At 39.5% G+C, this 24,547-nt stretch overlaps 1 protein-coding gene across 4 annotated transcripts in view; it reads right to left on the bottom strand.

The window, feature by feature from the left end:
• Positions 1-24,547, bottom strand: part of kcnt2 (potassium channel, subfamily T, member 2) — a 368,106-nt gene that overhangs the window by 146,974 nt on the left and 196,585 nt on the right. For 3 of the 4 annotated variants that reach the window (XM_039735377.1, XM_039735379.1, XM_039735380.1), the window contains 4 exons: positions 21,890-22,119; positions 17,669-17,882; positions 17,076-17,181; positions 4,434-4,606 (listed from right to left, as the gene is read on the bottom strand). In XM_039735377.1, the coding sequence (XP_039591311.1) occupies positions 4,434-4,606; positions 17,076-17,181; positions 17,669-17,882; positions 21,890-22,119 (723 nt within the window). The remainder of the gene's footprint in view (positions 1-4,433; positions 4,607-17,075; positions 17,182-17,668; positions 17,883-21,889; positions 22,120-24,547) is intronic. The other variant, XM_039735378.1, reaches the window with a different exon arrangement.

Here is a 24,547-nt window from a genome sequence, read left to right as displayed (position 1 = left end):
TAAGATTTAAGGCCAGTACTAAAAGTGCCAGAATGCTGGCTGAATCTTGGCTATCAAATGAAAATGCCATTAACAGACATTTGGACATAAACCCAGCATATGCAAACTTAAGAAGAAGAACAACCTCATAATAAATAAAACTTTATGACCAACACCCTCCTAACCCCAACTCATCCCCCCCAACCAGCTACCTAATTTCTCTATATATTGACTTTGATTCTTGTATGTCTAATCATTATCCTCTGATGACGGCTCCTAGCAGGAGCTGAAAGCTCAGGAATAAAAACTGCTTTATGATACGTGATTTCCCTTCTCCAACTACAAATATGCAAAGCGTATCAGAAACCTTCGCTTCCATATATATATATATATATATATAAATATATAATTTGTGTGTATTATTTATGATCTTGATATATTTACGTACATTCATTATTAATCAGATTTGTAGAAACAAGTCTAAACCCAGTATTTATATTTACTGCAAAAACCACACATACACACCTAATCTTAGAAAGTCTGAGAATGCTGTTATAGTTTGTTTTAAGAATCTTTGTCAGCTTATATTCCCAGGGGGAAAAAAAATCAGTGCCAAGGTAATTCTCTGTATTTACTGTAAAATAAAAATATGGTCAGGTCTGTTTAAATCACGGCTATCATCCTGTTCAAAATAGATCTCCTATCATCAAACCTGAAGTACCTGATGAGTATCCCTGCTGACTGTCACTGTCAATCTTGATTTAGTTTTGCACATTATCGCTTTTTTGGTGCAGTACTAATCAAACACTTTTTCTCCCCATAGCCCAGCCTTTATTGCAGCTGTCATTAATTTTCCATGGAAGAAATGACATACTTGTACTGTATTATTTCTACTACGACTTTGGCCCCTAAAAAAATGTAGATTATGTGAGTTCAGCAAATGGATGGATGGATGGAAAACTACGTTGTTGTATTGGTGCTATTTGTTTAAATATACTGTATCTAGAAAAGTCACTAAATAATACGATTTCGGTCTTTGTAGTTTAACGTTTTGCTGATTTTTGTACATTTTTATTCCTGAATAACTTGCCTCTGAACATGGGGATTCAGTAAAGTTATGTGTAGTTGAAATTTAATCGAATCCATGTGTATGTCTGGATATTAAACCAAAATGCTGCTATTAAAGAAAACACATTCATAAACCCACACCCATAATTGTCATATACACTAAGGACTGCAGTAATGATGGAGTAATGTATACGTAAAATTCACGTAAAGAAATTATCATTTCTGTGGCAGAAGCTGCAATTCTTCTGTGTGTGACAAAAAAGATATATGATTTTTTTTTCATCTATTCTGTTTTAATCCCAGAACAAACAAATAAAGTTTTCCTTTTTGTTCTAGATATATGATGTACTTGTTAATATAGAGGTTGTCAAAAAATTATATATTACAAAAGAACATATTGAAATTATAGAGTACAATATTTCATTATTGTATATAACAAAGTAAACATTCAGTAAAATAAAAATTCTGTTGGATAGCACTATGAAATCTAATATACACAAACAAAAATAAAAACAGCAACTTGAGTGGATGATCTTATTTGTTCGTTTGTAGCATTATGGAAAGGCAGAGATTTTTCTGGAAGCATCTGGGACCAAGCAGCAAGTAGCACTGAAACCCGGCAATCACACACCCAGTCTCACTCATAATGACCAAATTTAAAATTGTTCATTAAACTAATTAATAGCTGTTTTGTCTTGATAGAGTAATATATATATATATATATATATATATATATATATATATATATATTCCTCTACTTTCTCCTATTGTATTATTAATATGTAGCCTGAGAATGCCTAATCTCACGGACTTACCACTGTATATAACTTATCCCCACCTTTCCTTCTATATCTATAACCTCAGGCAATTAGATGTAGTAAAAAGACAAGCAGGAGTTAAGTTACACATAAAATAATGTATTACTGATAATATTTATAAATAATAACAAAATGCAAAGTACATTTGAATATTGGCAACCATACAACCCGATAAAATGGTGATGTGTAACTCAGGTGGCACACAGACTTGTAGTTAAATGTCTCTAGTTAAGGCATCATTGGTGCCCAGCTTTCTTCAGAACAGGCCTCAAGCCTGTCTCAATATGGCTGAAGCTGTGCTTTTTATTGTGCTTTTCTTGTCAGTTCATGGTGTGATGGTCTTCATCAGTTGTTAACAAGAGAAAGATACTTCTACATCATCACAGGTTAGCAAGAGAGATGCTTCTTCATCAAATGTTAGTTAGAGAGAAATACTTCTGCATCATCACAGGTTAGCAAGAAATGCTTCTTTCAGATGTTGGTTAGAGAGAGAGAGAGAGAATGTGGTTGAGCAAGCAAATTTATGGGTTTTCTGTCTGACCCCTTCAGCCAAAAGGACATCATGGTCCTTAAAGGCCTCTGAGACAAGCCAATTCCAAACAGCCATATATCAGACCAATGGGGGAAATAGTACATCTTAACACCTGCAACCTCCCCAAGACCATATGTTAAAGTACACCTTAGCCTACTTGCGGGGGTAGAATAACTTTAGCAAAGAAACACTCGCCAAACTGGTTTAAGAAACATCCCCCAAATCCTGTCGTAAAATTACAATTAGACTCAGTCGTTAAAGGGGAGGGGAGGGGGCAAACATGAATGCCTCTTACCAAAGGAACACTAAATTACATTGCTTTACCTAAATTACAAATAAAGACATACAAAACATTTATCAAGTCATATGCAAAATCTTACATCACAACAATAACCAAAGTTCTGAAAGAAAATGACAGACAGACTCAAGTTGAAAATCAAACAGAATGGGATTCCAAACCGGTTGTACGAAGCTTTGAGGCAGCAGCACTACTTGTAGTGCCACTCCAACAGAGTCATTTTCAAAAAATGATCTTATTTAACATTCACGTAAATTCTTTTTTTGTTTTTCCAAAAATTTTCAAAGCAACTTATACAGTAGATTCACAAAAATGTAACATATTCTTCCAAACTAAAAAAAATAAAATGAAACTATAATGTTGCTGCTTAATTGAAAATTATATCAGTGGATGCATTTTTTCAGTCTAGACAAAGTTACTACTTGTTACCTACTTAATCAGAGTGTAATTAGGCATTATCACTACATATTCATTTTTTAGCCCAAGTATGAGATGTGATGGATGGCCTTTGACACTGGATCTGGGGGAGCAGCCATGGGACTGCGTGGTGGCAACCCTCCTGGGTTACATTGGGGCCACAGGCCTGGGACTTCAGGTCTCAGCCCTGTTGGGCTCCGTGGCGACTACCAGGAGGAGCTGCATGGCTTAATGAGCCTGTGTGGGCTGGAATGCAGCCACACCCAGAAGTTCAGCCTGAATTAGGTTAATTATCACCTGAAGCATTTCCGAGTGGGCTATAAGAACAGCCTGCAGCCACTACTCAAGGCGCCAGAGTTGGGAGGACGCCTATGCCTATGCCTATGCCTATGCCTATGCCTATGCCTATGCCTATGCCTATGCCTATGCCTATGCCTATGCCTATGCCTATGCCTATGCCTATGCCTATGCCTATGCCTGGGAGGAGTGGAGGAGAAGGAATAGTGATCTTGTGGTGTTTTTTCTTTTGGTGTGTTTTTGGGGAATGTGTAGGACCAGAGGGACACGGGGAAGACGTGTCCCACAGCTGAAGACAATAAAATCTTTTTGTTTATTTTACCCATGTCTCTGCTGTCACAATCATATTTGGAATAAGAATGATAAATCTGTACTTATCCACACTCTTATTATAATCACACTGTAATGATGTTTGGTTACATGATATCTAATTGGGATTTGGACAGCATACAGGCTTAGGCAAATTTGTGGCAAATTATACTCAACTTGATGTTATATTGGAATTTTCAAATGAATAGGACTGGTGAGCTTTGTTGGGTTGAAAGGCCTGTTCTTGTCTAGAGTGTTCTAATGATTAGTTACGGTGTACACACACCATAAGAAGAGCCATTTAATGCAAAGTTTTGTTTCAATGTGTTCCTACTTGGATCTGTTACTCTGTATTACTTATAAAATAGATGTTACTCAAAAATGGATTAATGCTTAGATGCTAATTTCATTGAAATTTCTGATCTTAGTGGTTTACACAACAGCAATAGCTGTAAAAGAAAGGCAAATATTAAAGATGTTGTGAGAATTGTCTTCACGTGAACAGAAATTAAACTTGATCAACATAGCCACCAACAGTTTACACATATTCACGTCTGGAATAAGACTTCTAATCTTGTTTCACTGAAAGTGTCATAAATTTGATATATTAGAACAACTTAAAAACAATAACACAAATTTAGAGAGTGGGATAACCTTATGAACATTGAATATATTTTTCATCACAGAGTAATCAAAAAATAGCAGCTATACTCACGGGTTATCCAAAAGGACCACTATTGGGTTAAGCTCTTTCTTTGGTCTGTAATATGCTCTGAGAGGCACAATAAAGTTATATAATCCATTCCCAGCTGTTTCAGCTGCCACTATTATCAGTTTGTTTCTAAAACCATATGCTTTAGCATCTTCAAAACAGTTATGCTGACAACCCTGGAAAACACATACAATATTTAGTATGTAATAATTCTGTTCTTTTCTGTTGTTTGCAAACAGGTTTACTAAAATGTTAAAATGAATGCCTGGATAAAGAGATTGTAAAATAAGATATGATATGATATCAATTAAAATATTGTTATACATACAGAGTTCAGTGTATAATTATAATGAAATTCTTATTTGAGTGTCTACCTTGCAGAATACAATGACCGACTACAAAATAATGGTACAATTAACAGAAGAGTAATGCAACAATACAGAACATTCATTCATTCATTTTCCAATCCGATTTATCCCAAGTAGGGTCGTGGGGAAGTTGAAACCTAGCCCAGCAAGTACAGGGTGCAAGGCAGGAATAATCCCTGGACATCAGACAGCATCTCAACAATATTTAAAAACATCTAAAAGTGTCTTCCTTTCAAAGATCCTAGGGAATAGTGGGAAAAGGATCTTTCAAGTAATATCTGAGAGAAGGAGTAGAGGGCAGCCATGCATTGAATACATCATATGTGCAAAGCATTGAATATTTTAACTTAAATTGTTTCATCGCTTACTTCTATTTCAGTTACTGTAAAATGGTCCAAGATGATTCCTGGCCGAGATTCCATCTATGAACCTTGCGATCAAGCTCTAGCCTCACTAGACCACATGTTTTGGGCCTGCACCAAATTAAGATCATTCTGGACCAAAATCTTTGAATGTCTATCAGACAGCCTGGGTGTCACAATCCCTCCTAATCCATTAACAGTTGTGTTTGGTGGACTCTAAGATTGGCTTAAAGTGGAGAAGGACAAATTGATTGTAGTGGCCTTTGCCTAACTTGAAGAATCAATTTCTGCATTTTATAAGTCAGTGGGCAACTGATGTTCTTTACTATTTTAAATTGGAAAAAATCAAATCAAATCCCTTCTTTGAGTTTGTTTCTCATTTCTCTAACTATTTTTGCCCATGCTGTTGCACTCCTCTCTGCTCCTTAGGTGGGGGTAGAATTTGCTTTTACTGCTTTCCTTTTTTAAGTTTTGTGTTTTTTTCTTTTCATTTTATCTTTTCTACTTTTAACTTTCTTGAGTTCATGTGCTTACTTTGAAATTATTTGTAGTACAAGTTCGACTTGATTATGTTGTTATGTTACTTAAAAAAAAAAAAGAATACAATGACCAGTGTTGTTAAATGAGGAGCAGTAATCAATATAGCAGTTTAAATATCCACCTTAATAAAAGGATAACATGTTTGCATGTCTGTCTGTGTGTCCACCCATTTGCTATGTCTCTGTCATTCCAATAGATGACATATCACAAACATTAACACTGCTTTAACAAATCCTATGCTAAATGACAAATGAAAGACATATGCATTGCATGGTGCACTGCAAACATTATTGCTGAGGTCTATGTTGATTATTAAGATTTCAAAGTGTCTTAGACAGGTAGCACAGCTAGCTAAGCAATAAAGTGACACTTATGGTATTCAGTAATAAAGTGCAGTATAACAAGTGCAGTGCACATAAACTAAAACAGTGCATAGTGTATGTAGATCATAATAAATAGCTTACAGAAAACTGTCAGTCCCTGGATTTGGCAGTACAGTAAGTGACAATACAAGATAATGTAGTGTGAAATACAAAATACAGATAACTGATTAAACAATAAATGACAAATTCTGACAATATGACAGTCCAAAATAATGTGACATGCATATACAGATCACGACAGAGTCAGGTAATTGGTACAATGGAAGGAAATGTACAATTTGTAAGCGTATGCTGTTGGGTAATAGTGGCAATACTGCCAATCAATTCTTTTCAGCAGTCTTATTGTCTGGGAATAAAAACTGTCTCTGAACCTTGCTGTGCATGTGTGGGATGATCTTGAGTCTTTTTCCAAAGGGAAGAAAAGAAAAAAGAACCCCTGCAGGATGGTTTGAGTCCTCCATGATATGGTCTGCTCTATTTATTACTGAATGCTAGTAATTTTCTGCGCTGTTCTTGTAACCCCTTTTAGGGCTTTATGTTCCAGTGCAGAACTGCTACCAAACCAGGATGTGATATATCCTGTGAGGACTGATTCCACAGCACACCCATAGAAACTGATCAGTACTGAAGGAGACATCCATGCCTTTCTCAGATGTCTGAGGAAATGCAGGTGTTGGTGAGCCTCCCTAATAATAACTGCTGTGTGCCAGAGGTCAGGAGTTTGAGTGACTCCAAGGAAGTTCTTGACCTACTCCAAAGCAAATCCTCCAATGTAGATGATCCTTCTATATAAAAGTGGTCAGGATTGTCCTTCCGTCCCGTGAGTGCTACGCAGGCGTGGAGTTTCACACACGCCCCGTCCATTTTGCAATGCACGATGGGATTTGTAGTTTTGTTTTCCCAGGTAAAAGATGATTTTCTACTCCAGACTGTGCAATATCTTCTTCTTCTTTCTAACTATATAAAAGCGGTCGGGATTGTCCTTCCATCCCATGAGTGGAAAGCGTAGCGGTGTTCCGCTTATCACAGACTTACTACTTGCAGCTTGCGGTACGAAGCGACATGATGTGAGCAGAGTTCTGGTGCTCCCATCGCTCCTTTGCTTTTTGCGCGTGCGCTGGAAAAATAGACAAAATTATGTCTCTGGAAATAATTAATGTTGATGGAGTACAAATGCCTCACCGCATAGCAAATATCAGGGGGGTTCAAAAGGGCAACCTCAATATAGAAAAAAAGTTTCAATTTCATCACAAAAATAACAGAAACTAAGAGTATTAAAGTAATACTGCTCAAATGCAATATAACCAAATTAATGAGTTTGTATAAAATATCAAATTGATCTACATATTGAATTGCCTTAAGAAGTGGTGAGGCGGGTCAGCCTAGTAATTTATGAATTTGTGTGCGTACTGTTTATTCACTAATGTAACGCTGAGCCTTTACAGTTTAAGCAAAAGAAGATTAAGAGGTGACATGACTGAAGTGTTTAAAATTCTGAAGGGAATTAGTACAGTGGATCGAGACTTGTATTTTAAAATGAGTTCATCAAGAACACGGGGACACAGTTTGAAACTTGTTAAGGGTAAATTTCGCACAAACATTAGGAAGTTTTTCTTTACACAAAGAATGATAGACACTTGGAATAAGCTACCAAGTAGTGTGGTAGACAGTAAGACGTTAGGGACTTTCAAAACTCGACTTGATGTTTTCTTGAAGGAAACAAGTGGATAGGACTGGCGAGCTTGTTGGGCTGAATGGCCTGTTATCGTCTAGATTGTTCTAATGTTCTAACTCATTTTGAAAAAGCAGAGAAGCTGGGAGTCTGAGCCCATGCCATATGTAATTATAGCAGCGTGCTGGGGAAAAAAGCTAGCCAGATTTATAATTCTTAAAGGAACATTGTTTGCCTTTATCTTCACTTACTTGCATTTTAAATGGCTTACCCCTTAACTCTTTCTTTTTTTTTAACCAGCATCCTAACAATACAAAAGATGCAAAGTGAAGCAACAGATGACTAGCTAACTCAGTGGTCTCAAGCCAACATCCTGAAGACCCACCACTTTCATTGAAACCATTTTCTTAATTAGAAGTGAAGTCTTGCTTTTAGGGAGACCCATTATTTAATTACTAGCCATGTGCGCCCAACTACGTTGCGCGTGTTAAAGTTGTCTGTGAAGGGCTCCCTGTTTAAACGTGGCTGTCAGTCGTGAACTGGGCCCTTCGTCGCACAGCATTATGATTTTTTATAAGGGAAACAAAATTACAAAAGAAAACCCTTGCACATTCATTCGATAGGAACGGCCTACTCGGAATCACTGTCCGAATAGTAATTATGGATTGGTGTAGGAGCATTTCTGCTTCTGTCCGTTCACAGTCCATCTCGTTTTCATGACTCTATCGTTTCCTCTCACGATGTCTTCTCAACCTTTCTCCAATCTTGCAGGTTGCTTTGTGACAATCCAAAGAGTAAGGCAATATACACGGAGCAATGGTTATAAAAGGGGGACACATAGGTATCCAGGCTCTTTAAAGCATAAACAGGGATCACTTCACTGACATGTGAGCAAGCCACGGTACAACTGTGAGACGCACAGCACTCGCCGGCTACAAGGTAACAATAATAATTTCCGGAACGTGCTGCTACATTGTCATTCATTTTACCCACTGTGTTTCTTTCATTCATATGTTAGGTAGGCACGTACCTTTTATCTTAGGCAATCTCATTCTCTAAGCAGACCTCAGGAGATAACCAGCGTAACACTGTCCACCACCCCTTTCGTTATTCCAGCACATTGTTGACATCCGTGAGTAACAACAACGTACTAAACTGGACGGTGGTCTACGCATGTGTGGAATTCGCAGACAAAGATCAAGATCTAAATGAAGATCTCTTTAGTTAATTTAAAGCACAACAATTTGTTTAGTTTGAATGTCTGTGTTTTGAGGTGTGACTGGAGTACTACAGTCTTCAGTAGTATAAGCCTGGAGGAGATTCTTAATGCAATGCCCATGTTTTAGCTGTCTCTCTACTGCCATCTAGTGCTGCTTCTTCTAATTCATTCGCGGACAAACAAAGATCAAGATCCAAATGAAGATTATATATAGAGATATATCTCGTTACTGTTCTCATGCTACTATACCCAACATGTACAGAATAAAACTGTTGATTTTCTTTTTTTGAGAGCACCATCTTAGAGTTTTGTGGGCCAATGTAAATACATATTTCTTATACATTCACTTAGTTTTACCATGTTTAATTAAAATATATATTTTATGATGGACACAGCAGCCAATGTGATTAAGCGAGTTCATGGCTTACTTTGCATCTCATTATTGCTTGACTGCTAGTTAAGGAAAAAGAAACAATTAGAGGTTCTACATTTAAAAGAGGAAGTCATTGATAATTAAGGTCAAAGAAGTCTGTTCCATTAGCAGCAGTCATTGGTTACTAATAAAGAAAGTACTGTAGCTAGACCAAAAACCTGCAGCCACTTTTACTTTGATTTGATTGCTAGAAAACAATACAGAGCAGTAATGCTGAGATACACGGTGGCATTCAAATGGTATAGAGAGGCCTTTACTTTGTATTTTGTTTTTCATTTTTGGATTTTAACCACCACATGTAGCACCAACAATCATATTACTGTCAAAATAGCTTAGATCACAAATCTTCAATATTCTGATGTTTAATCAAACAATAACTAAACCTCCTAGCCATTTCTGTAGGCCACAGTGAATTCAGAAAGCAATTCATTCTTTTATTTTTCTATGTTGCAGCCTTGTGCTAAAGTCATTTAATGTTTTAATTCTTTTAATAATAATACATTTATTTATATAGTGCCTTTCCCATGCTCAAGGCACTTCACAGAGTTTAAGATAGAACGGCCGGATATACTGTACAGTATACAGCATTGTACTAAACCAGATAAATAAATAAAGAAGATTAAAATTAAATTCAGAGAAAAAGCCTAACAGACAACATAATTGATGGTCTAGCACACACACACACACACACACACACACACATAGGTTACATGAGCATCTTGACAGAGAGGTAAACTGAGAGAAGGGTAATAAAGTCAAGTAGAGCTAAAAGCCTTCCTGAGCAGATGAGTTTTGAGTTGTTTTTTAAAAGAATTCATGGAGTCAGCTGATCTGATTATTTCGGTAGGTCATTCCAGAGTCTGGGCACTATACAGCTGAAGGCCTTGTCACCCATGGAGTGTAGATAATGTGTGGAGCACAACAAGATTACCAGAATCAGAGGACCTTAGTGGGCAGGCAGGCGCATAGTGATGGAGAAGGTCACTGATGTAGTTTGGCGCAAGGTCGTTTAAGGCTTTGTAGGTTATTAGTAGAATTTTAGATTCAGTTATGTAAGACACAGGGAGCCAGTGAAGGCGGAGCAGGATGGGTGTTATGTGCTCGCTGCTGCTGGTTCAAGTGAGGACTCATACAGCTGAGTTTTGAATAAGCTGGAGCTGTGATATACGATTAGAAGGGGCACCTACCAGTAGGGAATTACAATAATCACAATAATAATTGTGAATTTCCCCTTGGGATTAATAAAGTATCTATCTATCTATCTATCTATCTATCTATCTATCATCGATGCGGGATGTGATAAAAGCATGGACAAGTTTATCAGTATTAGAAAAGGAGAGGAAGGAGCGAACATGGGATATGTTACGGAGGTGAAAGTAAGAAAGTTTCTTAATGTGATTTATGTGGGTGGAATAAGAGAGGGAGGAATCAAAAATGACACCAAGATTCTTTGCAGTAGAGGCAGATCTGATGAGATCACCGCCAAGATGAACTGGGAAGGAGCTCATTTTATTAAGTTGCACTTTAGTCCCAATTTGCCGGTGTTCAGTTTTGTTGCAATTTAATTTTAAAGAGTTCTGCTCCATCCAGGTTTTAATTTCACTAAGGCAGGTTGTGAGCTGAGAAAGCTCAGATGAAGTTCCACTTTTAACATTGAAATAAAGTTGAGTATTGTCTGCATAAAAATGATAACCCAGTCCAAAGCTACGAATAATATGGCCAAGGTGAAGCATATAAATACAGAAGAGAAGAGGGCCGAGGACAGAGCCCTCAGGAACTGCTTGTGTGACTGGCGCTGAGCTGGATCTGCTGTTGCCAAGACTGACAAACTCTCACTCTCTCTCTAACAGTCAGATAGGACTTGAACCACTAGTTGGCAGTGCTAGAGATACCCAGCATGTTCTCCATTCTAGACAGTAGAATGTCATGTCTAACAGAATTAATATGCTGGTTTGTCCAGAGTCTGCTGCCATAAGCAAATCATTGGTTACCCGTAGCAGAGCAGTTTCATAGCTGTGCTGTGCTCTGAAACCAAACTGAAAGGGTTCCATCAAATTATTAGAAGTTAGGTAGTTGGGAAGCTACAACACGCTCAAGAACTTTTGACAGAAAAGGTAAGTGGGAAATAGGCCAAAAGTTGTTAAGATTGTCAGCATCAAGACAAGACTTTTTTAAAATTGGGGTTACAGAAGCGGTTTTAAAAGTAAGCGATACAGAGCAAGTGTCAAGGGATGAGTTTATTATTGGTGTAACAGTTGGGATTATGGCATGAAAGCAGGATTTAAGTAGTGTGCTGGGGATGGGGTCCAGTACACAAGTAGTCGGCCTCATTTTACAAAGCAGGTTATTAACAAACACAGATGTGACTGGTGAGAACTTAGAGAAGGAGCTGGATGGAGTGGGAAAACAGGGAGAGATATAAACAGATGTATTTATGTTAGTTGAATTATTTAGATTTTGTTATGGAAAAAGTGGAGGAATTCCTCACAGACTTCAGTAGAAGAGGTAGTTGGGCCAGATGTGGGTTGGAGTAGTTTATTAACTACAAAGAACAAAACCCTTGGGTTATCGTGGCCACTTTCTATTATTCTGCCATAATGGGTGTTCTTGGCAGCTGTTAGTGCTTCTCTGTAAGCTCAATGGTGGTCAGAGAAAGCCTGGATGTGCACGGTGAGGCCAGTCTTACGTGACATTCTCTCAGTGTCAGCCAGCTGCTTTCATAGATCACAATTCTGAATTATACCATGGAGCTGAACGATTAAAGGAAACCTCATTTTTAAAGGAGCGGTTTTATCTAATGCTGTGTCTGTGTTATAGTGGTCAACAAGACTATCAAGCGTTGATGGAATAGGTGAAGACAGAAAAAGATCAGAAATGGCTCCAGAAAAGGTAGAGGGACAGATATTTTTAAGGTTTCTGTAAGAATTTTGTCGTTTACAGGTAAGAGGAGGGAGAGGCAATGAGACAATAAAAAGTACTGCTTTTTGGTCATCCATCCATCCATTATCCAACCCGTTATATCCTAACTACAGGGTCACAGGGGTCTGCTGGAGCCAATCCCAGCCAGCACAGGGCACAAGGCAGGAAACAAACACCGGGGAGGGTACACACACCAAACACACACTAGGGACAATTTGGGATCGCCAATGCACCTAACCTGCATGTCTTTGGACTGCGGGAGGAAACCGGAGTACCCAGAGGAAACCCACACAAACACGGGGAGAACATGCAAACTCCACGCACGGAGGACCCGGGAAGCGAACCTGGGTCTCCTAACTCGCTTTATGGTCAGAGAGTCCCAAATCAGTGCTATAAATGTTAGCAACAGATAGTCCAGATGTACATATCAGATCCAATATATGACCACCAAAATGGGTGGGAAAATCAACATGTTGTGTCAAGTCAAAACAGTCCAGTAAGGATAGGAATTAATTTCTCAGTTTAGATGTAGCAATGTCAATAACAATAATGTCAACAACAACAACCACTACGATTGGGTACCCTCAACATTGGCACAATGACAGGACGAAGCCGTCGAAGCCTGGAAACTCCTTGGGCAGCAAGTAGCCGCCGCTCTCAGCACCCTATTCAATAATATCATTAGAGAGGACAGGATACCAGCGGTCTTGACAACCAGCGTCACCGTCCCCATTTGGAAAGCCAAGTTGCGATGTCACCGATTGCGCCAACTATCGAACAATCTGCCTCCTATGCCACACTATGAAAATATTCGAAAGGATCCTAGACGCCCGCCTGCGACGGATCGTCACGATCACCCCTAACCAGTGTGGGTTTGTTAAGGGATGTGGAACCACTGACGCCATACACGCCGCGAGACTGCTGGTGGAGAAACACAGAGAGAAAAATCAAATGGTTCACATGGCATTCCTGGACTTGGAGAAGGCATTCGATAGAGTGCCACATGAACTTATCTGGCATGCCCTGCGATCTCACGGAGTCCCAGAAGCTTACGTCAACTGGGTCAAATTGCTCTACATAAACGTCACCAGTGTAGTCAGATGTCCCGTGGGAATCTCACCGCCCTTCGCCATCAACGTGGGAGTACACCAAGGCTCGGCCCTCTCGCCCTTTCTGTTCATCCTTTTTATGGACACAGAGACTGCCGATCTCCAAACTTCCCAACCATGGTCACTTTTATACGCCGACGACGTATTCCTGGCGAACCAATCTAGAAGTGAGCTGCAACAACACACGTAGCAATGGAAGACACGCCTGACCGACCATGGCATAAGACTCAACATCAAGAAGACTGAATACATGGACGCTGGCCTCCAAACCGATGGCACTATCAGCATCGATGGAGATGAGCTAAAGAAGACCCATGAATTCAAGTATTTGGGATCGACGATCAGTAACGACGGGGACATCCTTCCCGATGTGCAAGCTCGGATCAATGCCAAGTGGGCGAAGTGGCGCCAAGTAACGGGCGTGCTATGTGACCACTGAATGCCTGACCACCTCAAGGCCAAGATTTACAAGACTGTAGTCCACCCAGTCGCCCTGTATGGATCGGAGTGTTGGCCAGCCACCGCCAAGCACGAGCAGGCCCTACACACAATGGAAATGCAAATGCTGAGGTGGTGCCTAGGCCTCACGTGCTGGGACCAAGTCATGAATGAAAACGTCAGAAAGCGCCTCGGCATCGCACCAATCACGGAGAAAATGCGCAAGGCACGGCTATGGTGGTATGGACACGTCGTGCAGGCAGACGACAACTCGATAGCAAAAACGGCTATGAGGCTTGATCCTACGTGGCAAGCCGAAGAAGAAGTGGATGGACAGAATAAAGGAAGACATGAAGATCATCAATGCCGCCCCAGAAGATGCCCTTGATTGTGCCAAATGGAGACGGATTTGCAGAAAAGCGGACCCTGCCAAGCGTGATAAACACTAGGATGAAGAAGAAGATGTAGCAATGTCAATATGGATGTTGAAATCACCGAGAAGAATAATTCTCTGAGAGTAAGAGCTTAGGTGGGTTAAAAGTGCAATCAGATCGGATAAGAAGGATGCATTGTATTTTGGAGGACGATAAAGAACAATGAGTGAGACAGGACCTGATTCTGTTACTAGTTTAAGAGCCAGGCACTTAAAAGACAATGGACAGTCAACTGTGATTCGTTTGATGTGTAAATCTACTCTGACAGTTACTGCAAGTCCACTGCCTTGTCTTGAGCTGCAGGGTTCTGTGTGGAAAGTGAATCCAGGTGGTGTTGCCTCTGTGAGAGACGTAAATTTGTTCGGTTGTTGCCAAATCTCCGTTAAACATAGTGTATCAAGTTTGGTGTCAGTGATGAATTCTGACAGCACCAATGCTTTGCCATTAAGAGATCTCAAAATAAACAATGCAATATTAGTTAATGAGGCTTCTTTTTTGCACAGAGCTGTGATTGGAGTTTAGTTTCACATACCAATGAAAATTCGGCACACTGACACTTCTATTTCCAGAGCCATGAGAAGAATGGCATATTCCTGAGCAAATGCCGCTGGTGGTGTTTTCATTCGCAGCCCGACATGACCCGCAATGTACATATTTCAGGTGCCACAAAATCCTGCCATCTTTTAGGATGTTCCAGTCAGACCATTTGCTCTGGACAAACTGTTTAATAAGAAGGAGTTTGTCATGAGAGTATTTTAGCATGATAGTGAGTGATACTTATCTGACAGCAGTGGAGAAGCAGCATAGCACAGCGGAGCCGGTAGGGCAGGTGCATGTGGTAGCATAGATGAGCAGCGATAGCAAAGCTGCAGAAAGCACAGCAGGAGAAGGTAGCAGGATTTGGAGTTTCCAACATACAGCCATAAACAGTAATGCTGGGTATTATAGGCGTGATCACACCGAAGCCACAAGCCAGGTGGGCATGAACATCAGATCAGCTTTTAGTCGTAGAGTACTGTAAAATGAATTGGGAGCAGACCAGGATAGCAAATATAATCAAGAAGACAGATTATCCCAAGGTCTTAGATCGCCAGGTACAAAGAAATGTTCTTAGGTCTCGTCCCATGATACATAGGTTCAGTTGTTCCCAGTTATTGTGTCAAGGACAGTCTGGGGAAGACTACAAGGGTTCCCAAGAGCACAGTGGACTCAGTAATTTTTGAATAGAATAAGTTTGGAACAATCGGAACTCTTCCTAAACCCAGTGAATTGGCCACACTGAATAACCATTGCAGAAAGGCTAAGGGTAAGAAAGGTGACTAGAAACACAATGGTCACTCTGACTGAACCTGTGTGAAGATGAGAGAAACTTCCAGAAGGACAACCATCACTGAAAGACTCGACTGATCTGGGAGCTGTGATAGAGTATCCAGGCAGAAGACTCTTCACAGTGAAAGACACAAAGAAGTACTTGAAGTTTGCAAAAAGGCACCTTCAGATCTTCTGGTCTGAGGTAACCAATATTAGCATTATGTCAGGAGGAGAACAGGCACTGCTCATCATCTAAACAGTACAAGTTTGATGATGAAACATGTAGGTAGCAGCATCATGCTGCAGGGTTGTTGTTCAGCAGCAGGGATTGGAGACTGTATAGGATTAAAGAAAAGCTAAGAGTAGCAAAGTACAGAGATACAGAGATATCCTTAGTGAAAACCTGCTCCAAAGTACTCTACACATTAGATTGGGCAGAATGTTCACCTTCCAACAGGACAATAAGCCCTAAGCACGAAACAAAGACAACACATGAATGACTCTGGGAATGTCCTTGAATTGCACAGCCATATCCCGGACTTTAACCCAGTTGAACCCTTCTGGACAGACCTGAAAACAGACCTGAGCTCTGATGGTCTCCATCCAACCTGACAGAGTCTGAGAGAATGTGCACAGAAAAATGACAGAAAATTCCCCAGGTGTGTGTAATTCCCAGATAGAATTGCTGCCAAAGGGACCTCAATGACAAACTAGGTAAATAGTCTGAATACTTGTATCAATGGGATATTTCAGTTTTTAATTTTGAATAAATTTGCAAAAATTACTAAAATCCTGTTTTCACTTTGTCATTCTGTGGAACTGAGTGTTTCTTGATGTGGGGAAAAAAATTATTTAAATAAGTTTAGCGCAAGGCTACCATATAGAGAACTCTGAGAAAGGTAAAGGGGCCTGAAATCTTTTTGAATCCTCTATATTTGTATTGATTTGAAATCTCATTTGGCTTTTTGACTGAACAGACTACCTGCATTAACAAGCAGGTGCACCTAATAAAGGCTACTGAATGTATGCACTACAGCTTGCCCCATCTTCTTACACAAACTGTTTTAGTGGAGATAACTATCTTCTAGCTCTGGTTATGTCTTGTCACAGGAAGGAACAAGGAGTGCATAAACCAAGTCATTCCTCAAGAAGATAAGACAGAAAACCTGGAGAGTCTGCCACAGCCCAGAAATGCTAGAGAGGGGATATTAGGACCATCCCTTACAGTTACACCACCTGTGGGAATTATAAAATGTTACAGGCCAAGATGTACCGAAGTTCACTTGATCTTCTTCAGGAGACATGATTTCTGCTTTAAAGATGACTTGTAAATAAGTTAGACAGTGGTTAGCCAGTGATCACTATACAAGCAGAAACTTTCCTACACAAACACACACACACACACACACACACACACACACATATGGTTAAACTATATCAAAATAATTATTACATACCTTATCTAATCGAAGACAACAAAATGGTACTTTCTCCCTAAGTAAATGGCAAAATGTTGGTGAGCTGCCTATATAAGGAGAATTTGGAGGGTACCCTTTAACAAACCTAAAAAGCAAAACACATATATTACTATTGATTTTTTAAACCAATACATTTATATTTGTGGCACAACATTGAAGCCAATCTAAGGCATTGAAAAAGGTTGTAATCTGCAGTATACAGTATGCTAGTTTATTTTGTAAAGAGTGACATAAATAAGTCTGTCCAGAGTATGGTATACTGGCATTCTGTCCTTATTTGGAAAAGAAATTGCTGCATTAACAATATAAATGTATTGCACATTTTTAAATCGCAGTAAGAAGTTTACATTGTCAAGTCACACTGAACTCCATGACTAATAAAGAAGAAATGGGAAAGAAAACACGGGGTTAAAGGTGCAGGGAGAATTATACTGTTATCGAGTTGTAGTATGCTGTGTTAATTGTATAACAAATTCACTTTATAATCTTACATTTTACATTGTATTTAACATGAACTACTTTGTTCTATAAGTGATTTCTGCCATATTATTTGCATAAAGATTTAATCTTACTCTTCTTTTGGTCTTTCTTCATCAGACAGCACTGCTTCATCCTCTGAGTGATCGCTTAGTAGATCACATGCTTGAATCAAAGACGCATCAGCTACTTCTAGGACAGGAGCAATGCTAGGTCTCCGCTCTCCTTTGGTTCCATCAGTAGGAAGAGTCAGATTAGGGCCACTTGTTGATCTACAGCCTGTGTCTTGCAAGTCAATAGCTACAGTGCCTTAAGATATGAAATTAAAACACTTGGTTTTCAAAAATGATTAAAACATGGATAAAATACCACTCATAGCTTTCTGTTTTAAATTTCCAAGTCTCACAATCCTACTGATAAACTGCCATCTGGAAAACAGTATTGAAGTATTCAGTCAAAGACCAAAAGCTTCTACTTAAAGGTAATAAGACTAGTAATTGACAAATTGATTAATAGTACATGGACATATAGGACATAGACATGTTCTCTGTATTTGGTACCATATACTACACTTTTTGAGTTAATAAATCCCATATACTATCATGCTGTGATTTATTCAATCTTTGTTTAATGTGACTTTATAATTTTTAACTGAATGTTTATGCAACTCTTATTCTATTTTGAACGTGTTTTTGTGAAAAATCATTCTCACCATCGTTGCTGCTTTCTCTATTGATGTGAATTTGATAAATAAATACATTTTGAAATTCACCATGCCCTATGACAGAGAAGGTAGATTTTGAAAATAACAGAATATTTTAGGATTTAGTTTACAGGCTGCAATATATAGAGCAGTATGTCTCTTGCATCTGTTCAAAAATAAAAATATACAAATACAGGATCTGTGATTCGCAGTTTCAAATATTCTCAGTGTGAAATGGCAGCCCACATGCTCTTCCTCTGTTTGCTTCATATGGTGTTTGGCATTAAAATGTGCATGTAGCAGACTTCTTTTGGCCATCCGTCCATTAATGAACCTACTTAAAGCATTGCAGAGTCACATAGAATTGAAGCTTAAACCTTCAATGACCAACCAACCTCAGACAGGGCAACAGTCCATCGCAGAGTACACGCCATGCATATACTGTATAACAACTGGGCCAACTCAGTATCACCAATTATGTGAACACATACATCTATGGAAGGAAAACTAGTGGTCAGCTACTGGTCACCAACAAAATGACAGTTTCAGCAAACATGTTTTCAGAACTAAAGGACCAAGTAACAAACTGTATTTAAAATGTGAATACACAACTTCATGAAAGCTGGAATGAGTGGGCAGCAACACGAATGGCTTGCAAAATGCAGAGCAAGTTGTGATGGCTATTTTATTCTTCATTTTAAGTAATGCTTAATGGTCATTCCAGCAAACTATGAGCTGTTTTAGAGAAATTAGAGAACCTGTTTGATAACTTGAAAGAGTGATGCAAAAAAGCAATGAAATTGTAATAAAGTAAGAATTTAAATATTATTTGTTGTCACCCACGCATGATGTTTTCGAAAGTGACGTTCATTTGGTACTTGCATCATTATACTTTTTACACTTCTGACTCCATACTTTTAGTGTTTTGCACGTTTTACAGTAAAAAATAAAAATGACATTTTCTGACCCAAAAAATGCAACGCATTTTACGTCTTTTCGAGATAAAATGTAACACTAACGCTTGTTGTTGCAAGAACTGAACATGTTTAATACTTTCTGTTAAGAAACAAGCAAAGAAGTCTGATCTTTGGCACTATATGTAGTTGACTATGCAGTCTACTATATGTGACTTTTTGATGTCCACACATACTGTAAGTTTTTACAGAAGATTAACTATTCTTGCAAGACGACACACTGGCTGCACAGTATTGGCAATACTGGCTTCAGTATCACCCGGTATCGGACTGAAAAGAAAATCAGCAGTATCGCCCATCACTAGCAGGCTCATGACCTGGAAATACTAGGAATTATTTATTTATGAGGAACAGTTGTATGCCTCAGTTCCCATCATAAATTTGGTTCGACAGTTTACACACAACTCTTTGCCCCAGGTATACATACATTTATATTTTCAAGGCGCATGTGCATCCTCGGACATCTAAATGCATTCTCACATGTCATTGCTGTGCGATAGACCTCTGAGTTTTCTTTTTCTGCTACACACAACGATGTTGACTCAGTAGGGAAGTGAAAACAGCATGACTCAAAGAAACGTTCATGAATGGGTGGAAAGGTTTAAAGAAGGAAGAACAAGGCTAAATGGCAAAACTTCATTTGGTCGACCATCAACATTACACACACAAGCTCAAATCAACACGACCAATGCTTTCATCACAGAAGTCTGACGGATTCGATTGTCTGCTGTTGCTGCACCTTTGGATACCAGCTATGGATCTGCACATGGCATAGTGCATGATGACTTAGGGTATCGTAAAGTTTGTGCAAGATGTGTACCCAAACAGCTTGCTGATCAGCACAAGCCAACATCCCTCTGTAAATTTCTGCAGGTTTCACTCCCTCTACCCAAAGAAATCTCACTGTGGCGCACTGTTCAACGATGATGCAATCTTTCAGCAGAGCATCCATGTTTATTTGACCTTGATTAACAGCAAAGCCATTGCAAATGTCTTTTTGAGTTACCCTCGTACATTGATTATACCTTCTAGGATACATACATTACTAATATATTGGTTGTTTTTGTTTCAATCCATTAAAAGACCAAAAAGTTAAAATATTTTTTCTGTTAATTTAGCCTGAACACATTGCACGCAGCTTTGACTCTATATATTAAAAATTTCAAAAACGCTTAGAATTCTAGTTTGAGTTTTGTGATGGATGGCTGGGCCTTTTCACGGATGAGAGGCCATTATTAAGGAAGGACTAATGGAGCAGATGTGCACAGGGCACTTCCTCCCCTGGTGGGATAGATGGCAGTCCCCCTGGGTTGCACTGGGGCCTCAGATTCCATCAGGGCTCCATGGGAGTTGGAGTTTGGCACAGCCCTGTTGGGTTCTGTAGGGGTCGCCAGTGGGATCTGTAGAGCCCTACTTTGGGTTTCCATCACACCTGGCAATACTTCCAGATAATGCTGATGAGCCACCTGAAATGCTCACTTCGTTCGAGGAGCCAGACTGAGGAGATGGAGGACGAAGCTTGCCAGAGGAGGAGTAGATGTGGAAGATGGAGAGTCAGAAAGAAGAAGAGAAACTGTTGTACAGTGCTATTTATTGGTGCTTTGTATTGTGCTGTGAGCTGGAGAATCAAGTAAAGGGTTTCCACAGCTAAAAATAAAATGTGTGTGTTGCTGGACTTGTGCTTTGTGGCTATCTGTGTTGGATTTGGGGAGATGGTGCACCCCCTGGTGGCCACAGGGTTTAAAACTTTACTATTGATACAGAAATATTTGTTCAAAGATTATACATTTTTACTTTCAACCTTCTAAAACTATATTACAAGCATTTTGTGCTTATTTATTTTTCATTTTAGGTAAATAAGTGTCATCTACGATTGAAGCAAGTATTGAGTTTTATTTGTTTCATTATTTTTTTTTCTTATCTACCCAACAGAACTGTTTTTTAATTCTTCCCTGCTGGCTTGCTTATGAGATGACTAGAAAAACATTACAGTTAAACATCACCTCCTGCTGGCCACAACTCAAAAATATTTTACACAGTAGCCCCTGTACAGGTGATAACTAAGCCCAAGCCTGTTTAGTTAATGAGACTGGGAATATTCAAGATGGCATAGCTTTGAGGCTACAAACAAGCTTATAACTAAAAAACAAATGAGTCTATAACATAATAAGGGCAAATCTAACGATAAAAAAACAAATAACTCTACAACTTCAAAGAGGCAAAATTAATAATAATTAAAATAATAAGCAAACAACAGCTTTGGGATTCATTTTAAGTATCTTGTTCTCAGTGCTAAGATTTACAGTGTTCCATCTGTTTCTATTACCTCAAGCCATACAATTGAGGCTACAGACAGATAATTACACAAATGATACCATACCTTAATAAAGATAAATCTCATTATTCAAAGCAACCAGGAAATGAAATTAATCATTAATAAATCGTGGTCCTTGTGCCACTTACTTACACAAGGTAAACATTTTGTGTTAACAGTGCAAGATGGATGGCACAAGATGGTGATCTGTATTTCTAACACACAGCTTATATTGTACATACTTTATTGTGCCCATATAACAATTAAGTGCATTATGGCCATAGAAGTAAAAGCTTTGTAAATGTTTATTACATGTAATACTAACCCATGCTAGCAATGATGCTGTGTACAGGTAAACGTGAAGGACCATGGTATACTGATGAGGGATTCTTGCTGTTTCTTTCTTCTTCATGTTTTTTAAAAGTTGAATTTTCTTCCTTTGTGATATTGACATAAAAACAAGTATCCGTTCCAGTCAAAATGTAGCGAGGTCCTGGATTTAACAAAATATTTTTATTATCCTCTCTTCTTGCACCAATCAGACAGACCCCATATCTGAGAATAAAAAAATAAATAAATAAAACTTATATAACTCTATAACCAATTTAATAATTGATTTATTTTTTAAAACTTGTCAGTGATTTTTTTTTTGTTAATTCACTCTTTACATTTATTTGTTTTTTCCTTCTTTATGTTTGTATAAGCTGTTGGTCAACACCATCAAGACAGGTTTCAAACAGACTGGCACATTTTTTATGACAATTTCTACTTTCCTTTTCATATGTTTATTCCTGTTTCTGCTGCCTTATTGTATTAATATAAATTAGCATATTTCTGTTTTATGGACCAAAATGTTATATTAAACTAAATTAACAAAACATTATCTAACCCCTGCAGAGGGTCTGAGCCTATCCTGGCAGCATCAAATGAAGGGCAGGAAAGAATTCTTGACACTCCTCAACACATTTAGGATTACTACTTAAACTAAAATGCCCATCTTTTGGGATGTGGCAGGAAACGACAAAGTACCCAACAAAGAACCCACACAGACATGTGGAGAATTGTGATGAGTGGTCTGTGGTGCAGGGTGACTTTTTAAATAAATAATCGCATCCCTGTAGAGGTGGAGGACTCTAATCAGGTGTGGGTGTGCGTGAGTGTGTTTCAATTCCCAGTTAATTGAGGTGTAGGCTGATCGTGCAGCACACACGTGTATAGGAGGGTGGATCAGTCCAGCACCTCAATTGGTACACAGAGGAAACTGCTCCTTGCAACTGCACCCAGTTAGGCAGCAAAGTTAAAAGGAGCCTGCACGAAAGGAAAGGAGAGGAGAGGAGAGTATAGAGAGATTGGAGGTTAAAGGATAGGAAGGGCAGGAGTGAGTGAGAGCCGGTGCACTGGGAGGAAGCAGGCAAACAGGAATGTAGCCCCACTAAAGGAGTGTGTGGCCAGTGCTCAAGAGGGCTGTGGGGTGCTCCAGATGAGTATGACAGCAGGAGCAACCTTACTCTGGAGGGACTGCCCCGCAAGGCCGGGGCATGGCAGCAGGAGTCCAGAGGAGATGAGGTTCGGCGCCGCCCAGTGGACCGCCATGGGATGGGCGGTGGGGACACAAGCAGATCAGAAAGTTGCCTGCACCTGCAGGTTAACTTCTTTTGAAAAGAGAGACGTCTGTTTTAAAGGAAAGCTCCGGGGACTGTGATTTTTAAAGTGAAGAATCTTGCCGTGTTGCTAGTTTGTATGGATTTTTGACTTTTTTTTAATCTCCATGATTGCACTTGTTTTTATGGATTATTTATTTATTGTATAATTGATGGAGCACTGCACTTTAATTTGGACATTAATTTGTTTTTGGACTGTTTTAAATAAAATCACTTTGGCACCTTTTTGCACCTACCCCTTGTTGCTATGCATCATCTGCCTGGCTCATCTTGGTTATGGTTATATATTGGTTATCAGCAGTGGCAGGTTCAAGAGGCTCCCAGAAGGAACTGGTAGCATTGAGCCGACTTGCAGAGTGTCTGGGTGCAGAATCCAAACCCCAGGGCACTGGATCTCTGTGACAGCAGTACTAATCATGGTGCTGCATTAAATTAATATTTTTATATACAGGCAGTCCCCGGGTTATGTACAAGATAGGGACTGTAGGTCTGTACTTAAGTTGAATTTGTACGTAATTTGGAACAGGTACATTATTTTAATAAATGCTATTGTTGACCGACCGACTGTTGTTACCAAGTGCTCTGCCAATGAATGATAGAGTTTCACCTCTCTCTGACCTTTTTATTATTTCTACTTTATTTTCAATGGTGATGGTTTTTCTCTTCTTTACTGTATCACCAGCATTTGCATCAGATTTGTGCCTCAGAGATATTCTTGAAGGGTGAAGACAAAAGGTTAAGATGAGCTCTTCTGCACAGCACTGTAAACACTATCACAGCAGGAAGGTCAATACGTCTGTACTGACAAGAGATAACTTCCTGCTATGTGCATAACAGTACAAGCAGGCTTGCTGTTGAGAATGAATGGGGGTGACGTGGCACCACACAGTTACCTCCACTACAGTATGATGCCTTCAGCGTCCACCCACCGAGAATGAAGATGGTGCGGCCAAAGGCAGGTAGTGAATCACTCACCACTACCCCCATTCAACAGGCAGCCAGCCAAAGCACACTATAATGCTACCCCCCGCCGCCCCATTTACCCTCAATGGCTTCCGTTCAGCCACAACCAGTTTACCACTTACAGCATTACCAGCTGCCCACCGAGAACGAAATGGGCAGCCATGTGTGGTGGGCGGGCAGTGAAACGCCCCCTCTGCTCCATTCAACCTGCGTCCGGCACACGAACGATAGTTGTGGCCCCGGTGACAATGGATCACGGGTCACTGCTTGCCGTCGGGAGCCACCCAAGGGACACTACACTGTGCGAGCAGAGAAATTGCCACACTCCAGCATCTATCCAGCCACCGCTTGCAGTGTCC

This window comes from Polypterus senegalus, chromosome 14 (genome assembly GCF_016835505.1).
Source record: "Polypterus senegalus isolate Bchr_013 chromosome 14, ASM1683550v1, whole genome shotgun sequence".
Classification (NCBI taxonomy): Eukaryota; Metazoa; Chordata; class Cladistia; order Polypteriformes; family Polypteridae; genus Polypterus; species Polypterus senegalus.
This window is presented reverse-complemented; position numbering and strand designations above follow the sequence as displayed.